Source organism: Nycticebus coucang, chromosome 6 (assembly GCF_027406575.1).
Source record: "Nycticebus coucang isolate mNycCou1 chromosome 6, mNycCou1.pri, whole genome shotgun sequence".
In the NCBI taxonomy this organism is placed as follows: Eukaryota; Metazoa; Chordata; class Mammalia; order Primates; family Lorisidae; genus Nycticebus; species Nycticebus coucang.
Window position 1 is genome coordinate 78,236,344 of NC_069785.1, and position 13,907 is coordinate 78,250,250.

Consider the following 13,907-nt stretch of genomic DNA (forward strand, 5'->3'; position numbering starts at 1 on the left):
CCTTTGAGCCACAGGCACTGCCCAAAATGGCATGAACTTAAAGGAGTTTGAGGATACTGTGAGCTATGATGCCAGAGCACTCTAGGTAAGGGCAACAGAATGAGATTCTGCAGCAAAAAAACAAACAAACAAATAAAGAATATTCATAATCTTTGGCCAAATAATCCCAGTCTTAGAAATATCATCTTAAAATGGTTTGTTTGTTTATTTATTTATTTATTGAGACAGAACCTCAAGCTGTCATGCTGGGTAGAGTGCAGTAGCATCACAGCTCACAGCAACCTCCAACTCCTAGGCTCAAGTGATTCTCTGCCTCCGCCTCCCAAGTAGCTGGGACTACAGGCGCCCGCCACAGTGCCCGGCTATTTTTTGGTTGCAACCATCATTGTTGTTTGGCGGGCCCGGGCTGCATTTGAACCCACCAGCTCAGGTGTATGTGGCTGGTGCCTTACCCACTTGAGCCACAGGCACCGAGCCATCTTAAAATGGTTTAAAAGGAAAAGCCAAAACAAACATATCTACATTATTTAAACCTGGAAACAACCTGAATAATACAAAGTGATGGTTGGATAGCTCATTAACTTACCAATGGTATATATTAGTTCCTGAGGATATTGTGACTTTGTTAAACTGTCAAATAGAAAGTTTAAATTTGGGAAAGGAGGGACTATTTATATTTAATACTGGAAAACAAAACAGCTACCCATATAGGAAAAAAAGTCAGATTCCTACATCTTTTTTTTTTTTTTGGTAGAGACAAAAGTTTCACTTTATTGCCCTTGGTAGAGTGCTGTGGCATCACACAGTAACCTCCAACTCCTGGGCTTAGGCGATTCCCTTGCCTCACAGCCTCCCTAGTAGCTGGGACTACAGGCACCCGCCACAACGCCCGGGACCCGGTTTGAACCCGCCACCCTCAGTATATGGGGCCAGCGCCCTGCCCACTGAGCCACAGGCGCCACCCAGAGTCCTACATCTTATACCATGCTCAAAAATCAACTTCAGAGGGGAGACTTCCAACTTGGGTCTTCCCCTTTGCCAGAAGCTCTGGTGCTTTTTACTCCTTCTGTATTCCTTTCTGACTAATAAAATCTTACCACTGGGGGGAGGAGGGGAGGAGGAATCAACTGCAGATAGATGAAGGAATCAAATGACAAAAACAAAAGTTTAAGTTTTTGTAGAAAATAGCTACTTTGCCGGGTATGTTGGGTCATGCCTGTAATCCTAGCTCTTTGGGAGGATAAGAGATAAGATGGGAGGACTGCCTGAGCCCAGAAGCTTGAGGTTTCCACTGCACTCTACAGTGGTGAACAGAGCAACAATCTGTTTCAAAAAAAGAGAAAAACATGGCTCCTCAAAAAGTTAAACATAGAAATTATTATATGACCCAACAATTCCCCCTCTAGGTTTATGTCCAAAAGAATTGAAAGCAGAGATTCAAACAGATACTTGTGTACCAATGTTCATAACAGCATTATTCATAATATCCCAAAAGTGTAAACGACCTAGAGGCCTACCATCAGATGAGTAGATAAGCAAAATGTCCTACAAACAATGGGATTATTATTCAGCAGTACAAAGGAATGAAATTCTGATATGAGCTACAATATGATTGAAGCCTGAAAACATTATGCTAAGTAATGTAACGTAAAGTAAGATAAAACATCCACAAAAGGACCAATGCAGTACAATTCAACTAACATGAGGACCTATAATAAACAAATTTATAGAGATGAACAGTACACTAGAGGTTATTAGGGATGGGGGAGGAGGGAATAGAGAAATAGCATTTAATGGGTACAGAGTATTTGTCTGGGATGATTACCAGTTTTGAAAATGGATAGTACTGATGGTTGCATTGCAGAAGTACTTAGTACTATTTGTTTTTCCTTTGATGTAGGGAAGGATTTAAGATACAAAACAGAAAAGAAATTTTTATTTATTTATTTATTTTTGAGTCAGAGTCTTATTTTGTAGCCCTCAGTAGAGTGCCAAGATGTCACAGTTCACAGTAACTGCAAACTCTTCGGCTCAAGAAATCCTCTTACCTCAGTCTCCCGAGAAGCTGGGACTACACGTCCACCACAACATCCCGCTAGTTTTGGTTTTTTTATTTTAATTTTTTTTTTGAGACAGAGTCTCACTTTGTTGCCCTCAGTGGAGTGTGTCACAGTTCACAGCAACCTGTAACTCGTGGGCTCAAGCAATTCTCTTTCCTCAGCTTCCCAAGTAGCAGGGACTACAGGTGCCCACCACAATGCCCGGCTATTTTTAGAGGTGGGGTCTCACTCTGGCTCAGGCTGGTCTCCAACCAGTGAGATCAAGCAATCCACCCACCTCAGCCTCTCAGAGTGCTGGGATTACAGGCGTGAGTCACTGTGCCTGGCCTACAACATGTTATTTATATCCATTTCATTGGTAAAGACATTAAGAAGTCTGACATTAGCAAATTTTGAAGATGTGGATCAATGGAAGTTTTTGCACAAGTGGGTACAACCACTTTAACAAGCAATTCAACATTGTCTTATAAACTTAAATCTTCATAGGCCTCATGACCCAGTAATCCACTCCTAGGTGTACATTCTGTTCTTTTTCAATGGGGGTGATGTCACTCCTATAGGGGGTAAAATTAGTTAAGGGGCAGCAAGCAAGAAAAACCTCTTTTATATAAAAAGAGTACACAAAGTGATTTATAGTATATCTACAGAATTAAAATTTCATTCAAAGAGAAAGTACTAGGGGAAAAAATGTTAAATAAAATGTTCGTAACACAGGTTGAGTATCCTTTGTAGAAAATGGTTTGGGCTGGACCTAGTGGCTCATGCCTATTATCCTAGCACTCTTGAGAGGCCAACGTGGGAGAATTGCATGAGTCAGGAGTTCCAGACTAGCCTTAGTAAGAGCAAGACGTTGTTTCTACCAAAAATAGAAAAAATTAGCTAGGCATGATGGTGTGCACCTGTAGTCTCAGCTACTCAGGAGGCTCAGAGAGGAGAATTGCTTGACCCCAGAAATTTGAGGTTGTAGTGAGCTATGATCATGTCACTGCACTCTACCCAGGGCAACAGAGGAAAAAAAAAAAAAAAAAAAAGAGGAAAAGGAGAGGGAGGGGAGTGGAGGGGAAGAGGAGGGAGAGTGAGGAGAGATTTTTTTATTTTATCTCAAAATAAAAAAATGTTTTTAATAATTTTGTGCGTGAAACAAGGTTTTGATGACTTTTGATTGTGACTTGTCACATGATGTCAAGTATGGAATTTTCCAATTATATGGTCATATTAGTGCTCAAAAAGTTTGGATTTTGGAACATTTCAGATTTTTATTTTTTTTTTGAGAGAGAGTCTTACTTTGTTGCCCTCAGTAGAGTGCTGTGGCATCATAACTTATAGCAATCTCAAATTCTGGGGCTCAAACGATCCTCTCGCCTCAGCCTCCTAAGTAGCTGGGATACAGGTGGCTGCCACAATGCCTGGCTGTTTTTTTTAGAGATGGGGTCTCGCTCTTGCTCAGGCTTATCTCAGATTCCTGTGAGCCACCATGCCTAGCCTAGCATTTCAGATTTTGAATCAGGCCTCCTCAACCTGTAACAAGTCAGTTAACAACCCAAGGCCAAGCCACCAATAAAAGAATAAATGTGAATAAACTCGTATTCACCAATGGATAAGGAATGAAAAGGTATGACTCCTTCAGTCCCACAATGACAAAGAATGAATCCCAGCTACATGATAAAATTATGAATTCTAATAATAAAATATAATGTTGAGTAAAAAAAAACAAGACCACGGGGGGCGGCACCTGTGGCTCAAAGGAGTAGGGCGGCGGCCCCATATGCCAGAGGTGGTGAGTTCAAATCCAGCCCCCGCCAAAAACTGCAAAAAACCCCCCAAAAAATCAAGACCAGGCACGGCGCCCATAGTACAGTGGCTACAGTGTCAGCCACATGCACCAAGGCTGGCAGGTTCAAGCCTGGCCCAAGCCAGCTACACAACAATGACAACTGCAACAGTAACAACAAAAAATAGCTGGGCGTTGTGGCAGGCACCTGTGGTACCAGCTACTTGGAAGGCTGAGGCAAGAGAATCACTTAAGCCCAAGAGTTTGAGGTTGCTATGAGCTGTGATGTCACGGCACTCTACCAAGGGCAAAGAACAACATAATGAGACTCTATCTCAAAAAAAAAAAAAAAAAAAAAAAAAAGACCTGGCGGTGCCTGTGGCTCAGTGGGTAGGGCGGGTTCAAACCCGGCCCTGGCCAAACTGCACCAAAAAAATAGCTGGGCATTGTGGTGGGAGCCTGTAGTCCCAGCTACTTGGGAGACTGAGGCAAGAGAATCACCTAAGCCCAGGAGTGGGAGGTTGCTGTGAGCTGTGTGACACCGTAGCACTCTACCAAGGGTGACAAAGTGAGACTCTGTCTCTACAAAAAAAACCCCCAAGACCAAGAGAACAACATAAAGTATAATACCCTTTTTATACAATGTCTGTTATAGAGCTCTAAAGTAAATAAACACTTCTAAAAATGTAGTTTGGGGAGAGGATAAGGAATAAAAACTCACCTGGTGGGTACAATGCACACTATTCTGGTGATGGGCACACTAAAAGCCCTAACTTCAGGATTATATGATTCATCCATGTAACAAGAACACTTGTACCCCCTAATATTTTGAAATAAAATATTTAAATAAATAAGCAAACAAATAAATAAATATAAAAATCTAGTTTAACAGTACTCCCAAATGAGGTCCTGGAATAAAGACTGTATAGATTTGTAGGCCAATGTTTTTCAAACTACAGGGTGTGATTAATAAGTCCTAAAATCAGTTTAGTTAGAGATGACTGACATTCTAGAAATATGAAATGGAAAAGCATAAAGTGAATATACATAAGGATGAATCTTTTTTTGTGATACTTTTTTGTTTTGTTGTATAAATATGTACACATAAAAACACACACCCTCATTCTCAATTCTAAAATCTAAATAGATTTAAAAACTTTAGGTTTCTTTTTTAAGTTTGGCTCATTCACTGGGAAACAAAATCTGACCTGAAGGTGGCGCCTGTGGCTCAGTGGGTAGAGCACGGGACCCATACACCGAAGGTGGCAGGTGCAAACCCAGCCCCAGGCCAACTAAAACAGCAATAACAACTGCAACAACGATGACAACAAAAGCTGGGCATTGTGGTGGGCACCTGTAGTCCCAGCTACTCAGGAGGCTGAGGCAAGATCGCTTGAGCCCAAGAGTTTGAGGTTGCTGTGAGCTGTGACATTACAGCAGTCTACCAAGGGGGACAAAGTGAAGCTCTGTCACAAAAATAAATAAATAAATAATAATAAATAAAAAAAACAAAAACAAAAACAAAATCTGACCTGAAAAGGCATACGCTTTACTCTGCTCTAGTCACTATGAATAATAATACATTTTATTGCTTAATACTGTGTTTGATTATATTATAGCATATATACATTATCTTTTAAATTTCAAAAACTTAAAAACATCTCAAAATATCGAGCAGCGCCTGCAGCTCAGTGAGTAGGGTGCTGGCACCATATACCAAGGATGGTGGGTTCGAACCTGGCCCCGGCCAAACTGCAACAACAAAAAAAAATAGCCGGGCATTGTGGCAGGCACCTGTAGTCCCAGCTTCTCAGGAGGCTGAGGCAAGAGAATCGCCTAAGCCCAAGAGCTGGAGGTTGCTGTGAGCTGTGATGCCACAGCACTCTACCAAGGGTGACAAAAGTGAGACTCTGTCTCTAAAAAAATAATAAAAAAATTAAAAAACTCACGATATCTAAAAAGTCACTGGCTAAGTGCTTTTTTTCACAGGCGCCATACCTAAGCCTTCAATAGTTCATCATCTACATACCTCCAAGAAAGGGACATCCCACATTTATAACTTGGAATGTTCCCGTGTGTTTTTTTATTTTAATTCCTCCCACTTCATTTTTAGGAGAATTTCTCATTCTAAGGAAGCAGATTATTAGTGGCCTTTAAATTGAACATAATGTCTGAAGTTTATACCATTCCTAAATCTTTTCTCAAAGAATATTTTAAAAATCCTAATCACTGAAGGAGAGTTGAGAGTTGCAGCCTTACCTTCAGCAGGTTTAGGACTTTCTTGCCAAGATCCAGCTCAAAGTTGGTGTAATTAGAACCACACATGTCATAGATAAACACCAGTCCATTCCTTTGAGTTTCAAAGCTGTAAGCCAACCATTGAACAAAAACATATGTAAGTAATAAGATGGACAAGGAAGGTTGAAAACCTACTACAGAACAAAGAGATATGGGACACATCTAGGACTAAAATAACTGCTGGGCTGAATACTGGTCTTATAAAAAGATGGTTTATCTTTGGTATCGCCTATGTTTATTAATCCAGGTTTACCAAATGCTAAGACATAGCTTCAGAATGCCCCAGAACAACTAGATTATTAAAATTTGAACTGTTTTCACCCACCCCTCTGAATCTACTTAACCAAATCCTAAAATATACTCCACACTCAATCCAAAAGTTTCCTCTTCTTTAAGGGTCTCGCTGATAACTGTAATCAAATGTACTACCATCCTTCACTCTGTTAAAGACTCAAAAGTTTCCTGTGGATTTTTCTTGTGCTCTTCACATACTTTGACTTTTTATACCAAGTGATTCTCCCCTAGAGGGTGAGAACCTGTCAAGCACAGAGCTTGTATATAAATGGTCACTGGGCTGTAATTTGGTAGCCTGGAATCCCATCTCTAAGAAAATATTTTAGACTTGTGGAATACGGTGTAGAAGAAAACTTCTCTAAGTTCACTGATGGTGAATTATCTCTTATATCTCAAAGGAGAAAAAAAACAGACCCACAAATAGTCTTTGGAAAGCATTTTAAAAAGTAGACCAGGCCAGGTATAGTGGCTCACACCTATAATCCTAGCCCTTTGGGATGCCCAGGCAGGAGGATGGCTTGAGCCCAAGAATTAGGAATTGCAGTGAGCTATGATCGTAAGACAAGGATAACCACATTCTCACCACTATTATTCAACATAGTGACTGCAAGTCTTAGCTAGAACAATCAGACAAGAGAAAGAAATAAAAGGCCAGGCATGGTGGCTCATGCCTATAATCCTTGAGCTCATGCGTTGGAGAACAACCTGAGCAAGAGGGAGACCCATATGTACTAAAAATGAAAAACTAAGGCAAGAGTTGCTTGAGCCGAAGAGTTTGAAGTTTCTGTGAGCTATGATACTATGGCACTTTACCAAGTGTGACAAAGTAAGAAAAGAAAGAAAGGGAGGGGAGGGGAGGAGGAGGGAAGGGGGAGGGAAGGGAAGGAGAGGGAGGAAGAGAGGAAGGGAGGGAGGAAGGAAGGAAGGAAATTGGAAAAGAAGAAGTCAAATTATCCTTGTTTGCAGACAATATGATCTTATATCTAAAGAAACCCAAAGACTCCACCCAAAACTATTAGAACTGACAAATTCAGTAAAATTGCAGAATAAAATAAACATACAAAAATCAGTAGCATATCTATATGCCAACAGTAAATAATCTGAAAAAGAAACCAAGAAAGTAATCTCATTCATAATAGCTACAAATAAAATAAAACAACTAGGAATAAACTTAATCAAAGAAGTGAGAAATCTCTATAATGAAAACTATAAAACACTAATAAAAGTTGACAAGGGTTGGACATGGTGGCTCACATCTATCCAAGCACTCTTGGCTGAGGCAGGAGGATCCCTTAAGGTCAGGAGTTGGAGGCCAGCCTGAACACGAGTGAGACCGCCATCTCAACTAAACATAGAAAATATTAGCTGGGCATTGTGGGTGGCGGCTATAGTCCCTGCTACTCAGAAAGCTCAGGTAAAGGATCTCCTGAACCCAGGAGCGTGAGGTTGCTGTGAGCTATGACATCACAGCACTCTATAGGGCAACAGAGGGAGACTCTGTCCAAAAAAAAAAAAAAAAAAATTTTTTTTTTTTTTCTTAACTTTACTCTTTTGGACTCCTCTCTCCCGAAAGTTGATTCTCAAGATCCTCTGAGCTAAACGGCACTATTCCTGTTTTACAGAGAAAGAAACTGAACAACACCCCACCCCACCCCAACAACTCAGGAGGGAAAAGTAAGTCTTGCTGGAGGCCAGAATTTCAAGACCAGCCTGAGTAACATAGCAAGCCTCTATCTCAAAAAAAAAAAGATATTTTTTGAGACAGAGTCTCAAGCTGTTGCCATGGGTAGAGTGCTGTGGCATCATAGCTCACAGCAACCTCCAACTCTTGGCTCAAGTGATCCTCTTGCCTTGGTTTTTTCTATTTTAGTAGAGACAGACGGGGTCTCACTCTTGCTCAGTCTGGTCTCAAATTCGTGAGCTTAAGCTATCCACCTGCCTCAGCTTCCCAGAGTGCTAGGATTACAGGTGTGAGCCATCACACCCAGCCCATCTCTAAATTTTTGTTTTTTAAGTTTTTGGCCAGAGGGGCCGGGTTTGAACCTACCACCTCTGGTATATGGGGCCAGCACCCTACTCCTTGAGCCACAGGCGCCACCCCATCTCTAAAAATTAAAACAAAACAAAACAAAACTAGCCAGGCATGGTGGCACAAGCCTGTAGTCCCAGCTACTTAGGAGGCTGAGGCAGGAAGAGGAGGCTCTTCCTGCAGGAGTTAGAGGCTGCATTAAGCTATGATCACACCACTGCACTGCAACCTAAGTGACAGAGTGAGACCCACTCTTGATTATGAGCAAAAAAATCAACATAAGTCATCTCTCTCTCACTCTCTTCCAATAAGTAATTCTCTATACATTGAGGATTGATAACAATTGACTTTCTCAGCTTCTGAAACATAGTCAAGGTGGTAAAGAGAGAGAATACCCACCATTCTTACAATACTTAAAACATGTCTACCCCTCAAAGACATGAACTATTTTCTATTCATAGAACTGTATGGGACATACCCTAAAAACAGGGTAAAGGCGTTGCTAAATTTAATAAGTCAAAAATTATCACTTTCCTATATGAATGTAGACCACCTAAAAAAATAATCTCAATGCTTACCTATCCACTGCTCTGTCTAGCAAGTAAAATAGAGCCTGAAGTACCACATGTTGGACTGACTTGTGGGGATGATGCAATCTGGCAGTAAACAGAGCTATGGAAGCTCCTGTTGGGTCTCGAACATTCTAGAGCAAATAAAACAAGAAATATTAAGAAATCAAATAGAAAATCACAAGAATAAAAAGGCTTATGTGGTGGATAAGGGTATGATAAATAAAAAGAATGAATGCTAGCAACACTCCCCTGACTTGCATCAACTGCTCCCCAAAGGAAAAATTATTAATATTTTTTTGTTGTTGTTGAGATAGAGTCTCACTATGTCACCCTTGGTCAAGTGCCATGGCATCACAGCTCACAGCAACCTCAAACTCTTGGGCTTAAGTGATTTTCTTCCCTCAGCCTCCCAAGTAGCTGGGACTACAGGCATTTGCCACTGCGCCCAGGTATTTTTTTGCTGCAGTTGTCATTCTTATTTAGCTAACCCAGGCCAGGTTCAAACATGCCACCCTCGGTGTACATGGCTAGCACCCTAACCACTGTACTAAGGGTGCCAAGCCCGGAAAAATTAATAATTAATAAGTGGTATCATCCCATATCTGATTCTCTCAGCACTCCTGGACCCTATTACTATGGTAAGAAAAAAAAAACCACATTCTTGACCAGGCACGATGGCTCACGCCTGATAATCCTAGTATTCTGGGAGGCCCAGGTGGGTGGATTGCTTGAGTTTAGGAGTTCAAGACCAACTGAGCAAGAGTGAGACACAGTCTCTACTAAAAATAGACAAACAAGCTGGGTATTGTGGCAGGTGCCTATAGTCCCAGCTACTTGGGAGGCTGAGGCAAGAGGGTCATTCTAACCCAAGAGCTTGAGGTTGCTGTGAAGGCCATGGCAATCTACACAGAGCAACAGAATGAGACTCTATCTCAAAACAAAACAAAACAACAACAACCCCACACACACACAGTCTCTTTGCTTTTCACATGCAAAAATCAAAAGATAGTACTGCACTGGAGTCCTAGCTAATTTTTCAGGCAGGATGGCAAACGAATTAAGTGGCAGGAGAGAATCATAGAAAAGGACCATGGTTTCCATACTTTGCCTTAAAAGTAGCATCATATACTTACTGAAAGGCTGAGGGCTCTAGTGAAGAGCTTGTGTTAAATAAGGAAGGATGGGTGTCATCCCAAAGACCTTAATGGACCAATGAAGAAACTTTTCTAAGTGTGCTATACAAGTGATTCACCATAATTCATTTAATTATTATTAGTAACTTGAATTACCAAAAATTATCACTAAAATAATTTTGTGCCAAAGTGCATAGTTGTTTTACATCTGTTCCTGACTGTGGATACTCTCTCAATTCATGAGATATCTAGGAACAAAGTCCAAATAAGACAAGAACTACAAAAGGAATTAGTAATGAGGCCCTATAAGAGGCATCCATAAAGACTCACTAAGATGGTAAATTTTCCACTGAGGATTTCAGAACGGAGAGGTTCCTCATGAGGTTTCAGCTTCACAATGCCTTCCTTCCTTCGAGTTTCCTAAAAAGCAAACACAGAAAGATGTATTAATATAAAAATACTAAAGCGGCGCCTGTGGCTCAAAGAAGTAGGGTGCCAGCCCCATATGCCGGAGGTGGCGGGTTCAAACCCAGCCCTGGCCAAAAAATACAAAAAAAAAAAAAAAAACCACAACGATATATTGGGATGGTGCCTGTGGCTCAGTGGGTAGGGTGCTGGCCCCAGGCCTGCCAAACAATAATGACGACAACAACAACAATAACAAAAAATAGCTGGGCATTGTGGTGGGTGCCTGTAGTCCCAGCTACCTGGGAGGCTGAGGGTGATGGGTTCGAACCCAGCCCTAGCCAGCTAAAAAAAAAAGAAAAAAAACAGCAACAATAAAACAAAATCATTTCATTTAAATAAGAAATACTATATATCCAGGTGGTGCACACCTGTAATCGTAGCATTCTGGGAGGCTCAGGCAGATGGACTGCCTGAGCTCAATGAGTTCAAGACGAGCCTGAGCCATAGAGAAACCTCATCTCTAAAATAATAAAGCCAGTAGTCTCAGCTACTTGGGAGGTTGAGGCAAGAAAATCGCTTAAGCTCAAGAGTTTGAGGTTACTGTGAGCTGTGATGCCAGGGCACTCTACCAAGGGTGCAAAGTGAGTCTCTGTCTCAAAAAAAAAAAAAAAGCGGTACCCATAGCTCAGTGAGTATGTTACTGGCCACATACATGGAGACTGGCAGATTTTAACCTGGCCTGGGCCTGCTAAACAACAATGACGACAACAACAACAATAAAAAAATAGCCAGGCGTTGTGGTAGGCGCCTGTAGTCCCAGCTACTTGGGAGGCTAACACAAGAGAATTCCTTAAGCCCAAGAGTTTGAGATTGTTGTGAGCTGTGATGCCACGGCACTCTGCCAAGGGCAACATAGTAAGACTCTGCCTCAAAAAAAAAAAGGCTGCTGTAGCTCAGCAGCTTGGGTGCCAGCCACATACACCAGAGCTGGCAGGTTCAAATCCAGCCTGGGCCTGCCAAACAACAATAACAACCCCAACCAAAAAATAGCCAGGCTGGGCGGTGCCTGTGGCTCAGCGGGTAGGGCGCCGGCCCCATATGCCGAGGGTGGCGGGTTCAAACCCAGCCCCGGCCAAACTGCAACAAAAAAAATAGCCGGGCGTTGTGGCGGGCGCCTGTAGTCCCAGCTACTTCGGAGGCTGAGTCAAGAGAATCGCCTAAGCCCAAGGATTTAGAGGTTGCTGTGAGCTGTGTGACGCCACGGCACTCTACCGAGGGCGATAAGGTGAGACTCTGTCTCTACAAAAAAAAAAAAAAAATAGCCAGGCATTATGGCGGGCACCTGTAGTCCCAGCTACTTGGGAGGCTAATGCAAGAAAATCACTTAAGCCCAAGAGTTTGAGGTTGCTATGAGCTGACTCCACAGCACTCTACCCAGGGCGACAGCTTGAGACTCAAAAAAACCAACAAACTATATATCCAGGATAGCTTCATGTAAACCCCAAATCTCAGAGATAAAGGAATTTAGAAGTCAACTGAACGAATCATTAATTCCTTTGTAACCCCTTTCCAGGCCAGCAAAGTATTATCAGAATTCCTATCCAAAGCCACTTTACCAGCTCCTTAGGTCAGGTATTTTTCTTTTTCTTTTTTTTTTTTTTTTCTTTAGGTCAGGTATTTTTCTCTGGAAGAAGAATACAGAGAAGAATCCCAACCCTGAACACCAACCAATATGTAACTTTAGGGTTCAAGTCAAAGTTCTAAAACATGCAGCAGCACTGACATTATGCCATGATACTAAAATATGGATCTAGAAATTATCTGGAAGCGGCAGTGCCTGTGGCTCAGTGAGTAGGGCGCTGACCCCATATGCCGAGGGTGGCGGGTTCAAACCCAGCCCTGGCCAAACTGTAACAAAAAATAGCCAGGTGTTGTGGCGGGCGCCTGTAGCCCCTGCTACTGGGGAGGCTGAGGCAAGAGAATCACCTAAGCCCAGGAGCTAGAGGTTGCTGTGAGCTGTGATGCCACGACACTCTACCAAGGGCGATAAAGTGAGACTCTGTCTCTACAAAAAAAAAAAAAAAAAAAAGAAATTATCTGGAAGCATATATCATCATACATCCTCCAGACTTAGCCTTCTTCTACCTTGAACAGGAGCTCTCTCTCCACTTAACACCCCCTCCAATAGTAGCCAACACGACATCATTTTCCTCATCTCAGAAAGACCAGATTCTTTTTTCCCCCGTTTTCTTCTTCATTTTTTCCAGATTAATATGAGAGTACAAACAATTAGGTTACAATGTTTGCATTTTTTAGGTAAAATTTCTTTCTTTTTTTTTTTTTTTGTAGAGACAGAGTCTCACTTTATGGCCCTCTGTAGAGTGCCGTGGCCTCACACAGCTCACAGCAACCTCCAACTCCTGGGCTTAAGCGATTCTCCTGCCTCAGCCTCCCGAGCAGCTGGGACTACAGGCGCCCGCCACAACGCCCGGCTATTTTTTTGGTTGCAGTTTGGCCGGGGCTGGGTTTGAACCCGCCACCCTCGGTATATGGGGCCAGCGCCCCACTGACTGAGCCACAGGCGCCGCCCTTCTTTTTTTTTAGGTAAAATTTCTGTTGTTATTGTGTCCTGCAGCCAGGAGGTGTGCCATATACCTTACATGGTGTCCATTAGGTGGGTGCAAACCAGGCCAGATTCTTGAGAGACAGGGTATTGTTATGTTGACCAGGCTGGCCTTGCCCCAAATTTCTGGCCTTAAGCAACCTTCCTACCTCAGCCTCCTGCAAGGCTCAGATTACAGGAATACACCCAACTTGATGGTCAGATTCTTTAAATTCATCCCCAGTTCCCAGACCCTCAGTTCACTCTATTCTGGTTTCTTCCCAATCCAACTACTAAATTGAAAGCCCCCGCTACAATGAGCAAGACCTTCATGTAACTGAATCTACTGAACTTTCAGTCTTCTTTTTCTTTCTTTCTTTTTTTTTTTTAGAGACAGAGTCTCACTTTATTGGCCTCGGTAGAGTGCTATGGCATCGCAGCTCACAGCAACCTCCAGCTCTTGGGCTTAGGTGATGCTCTTGCCTCAGCCTCCTGAGTAGCTGGGACTACAGGTGTCTGCCACAAAACCCGGCTATTTTTTTGTTGCAGTTTGGCCAGGGCTGGGTTCAAACCCGCCACCCTCAGTATATGGGGCCGATGCCCTATTCACTGAGCCACAGGTACCGCCCAGAAAAAAAAATCTTTTCAGAATGCAAACATGACCAAATAATTCCACTGTTCATAATGTCAATGAATTTCTCTGCCCTTCAAGAAAAGCAGACTCTCTGGCCTTGCTTTCT

General features: G+C 42.3%; 1 protein-coding gene across 2 annotated transcripts in view; it reads right to left on the reverse strand.

Moving 5' to 3' along the window:
* The window catches only part of PTPN9 (protein tyrosine phosphatase non-receptor type 9), a 103,262-nt gene that overhangs the window by 39,469 nt on the left and 49,886 nt on the right, over positions 1-13,907 (reverse strand). For both annotated transcript variants that reach the window (XM_053595995.1, XM_053595996.1), the window contains exons 3-5: positions 10,488-10,577; positions 9,031-9,155; positions 6,091-6,196 (exon numbers count right to left, since the gene is read on the reverse strand). In XM_053595995.1, the coding sequence (XP_053451970.1) occupies positions 6,091-6,196; positions 9,031-9,155; positions 10,488-10,577 (321 nt within the window). The remainder of the gene's footprint in view (positions 1-6,090; positions 6,197-9,030; positions 9,156-10,487; positions 10,578-13,907) is intronic.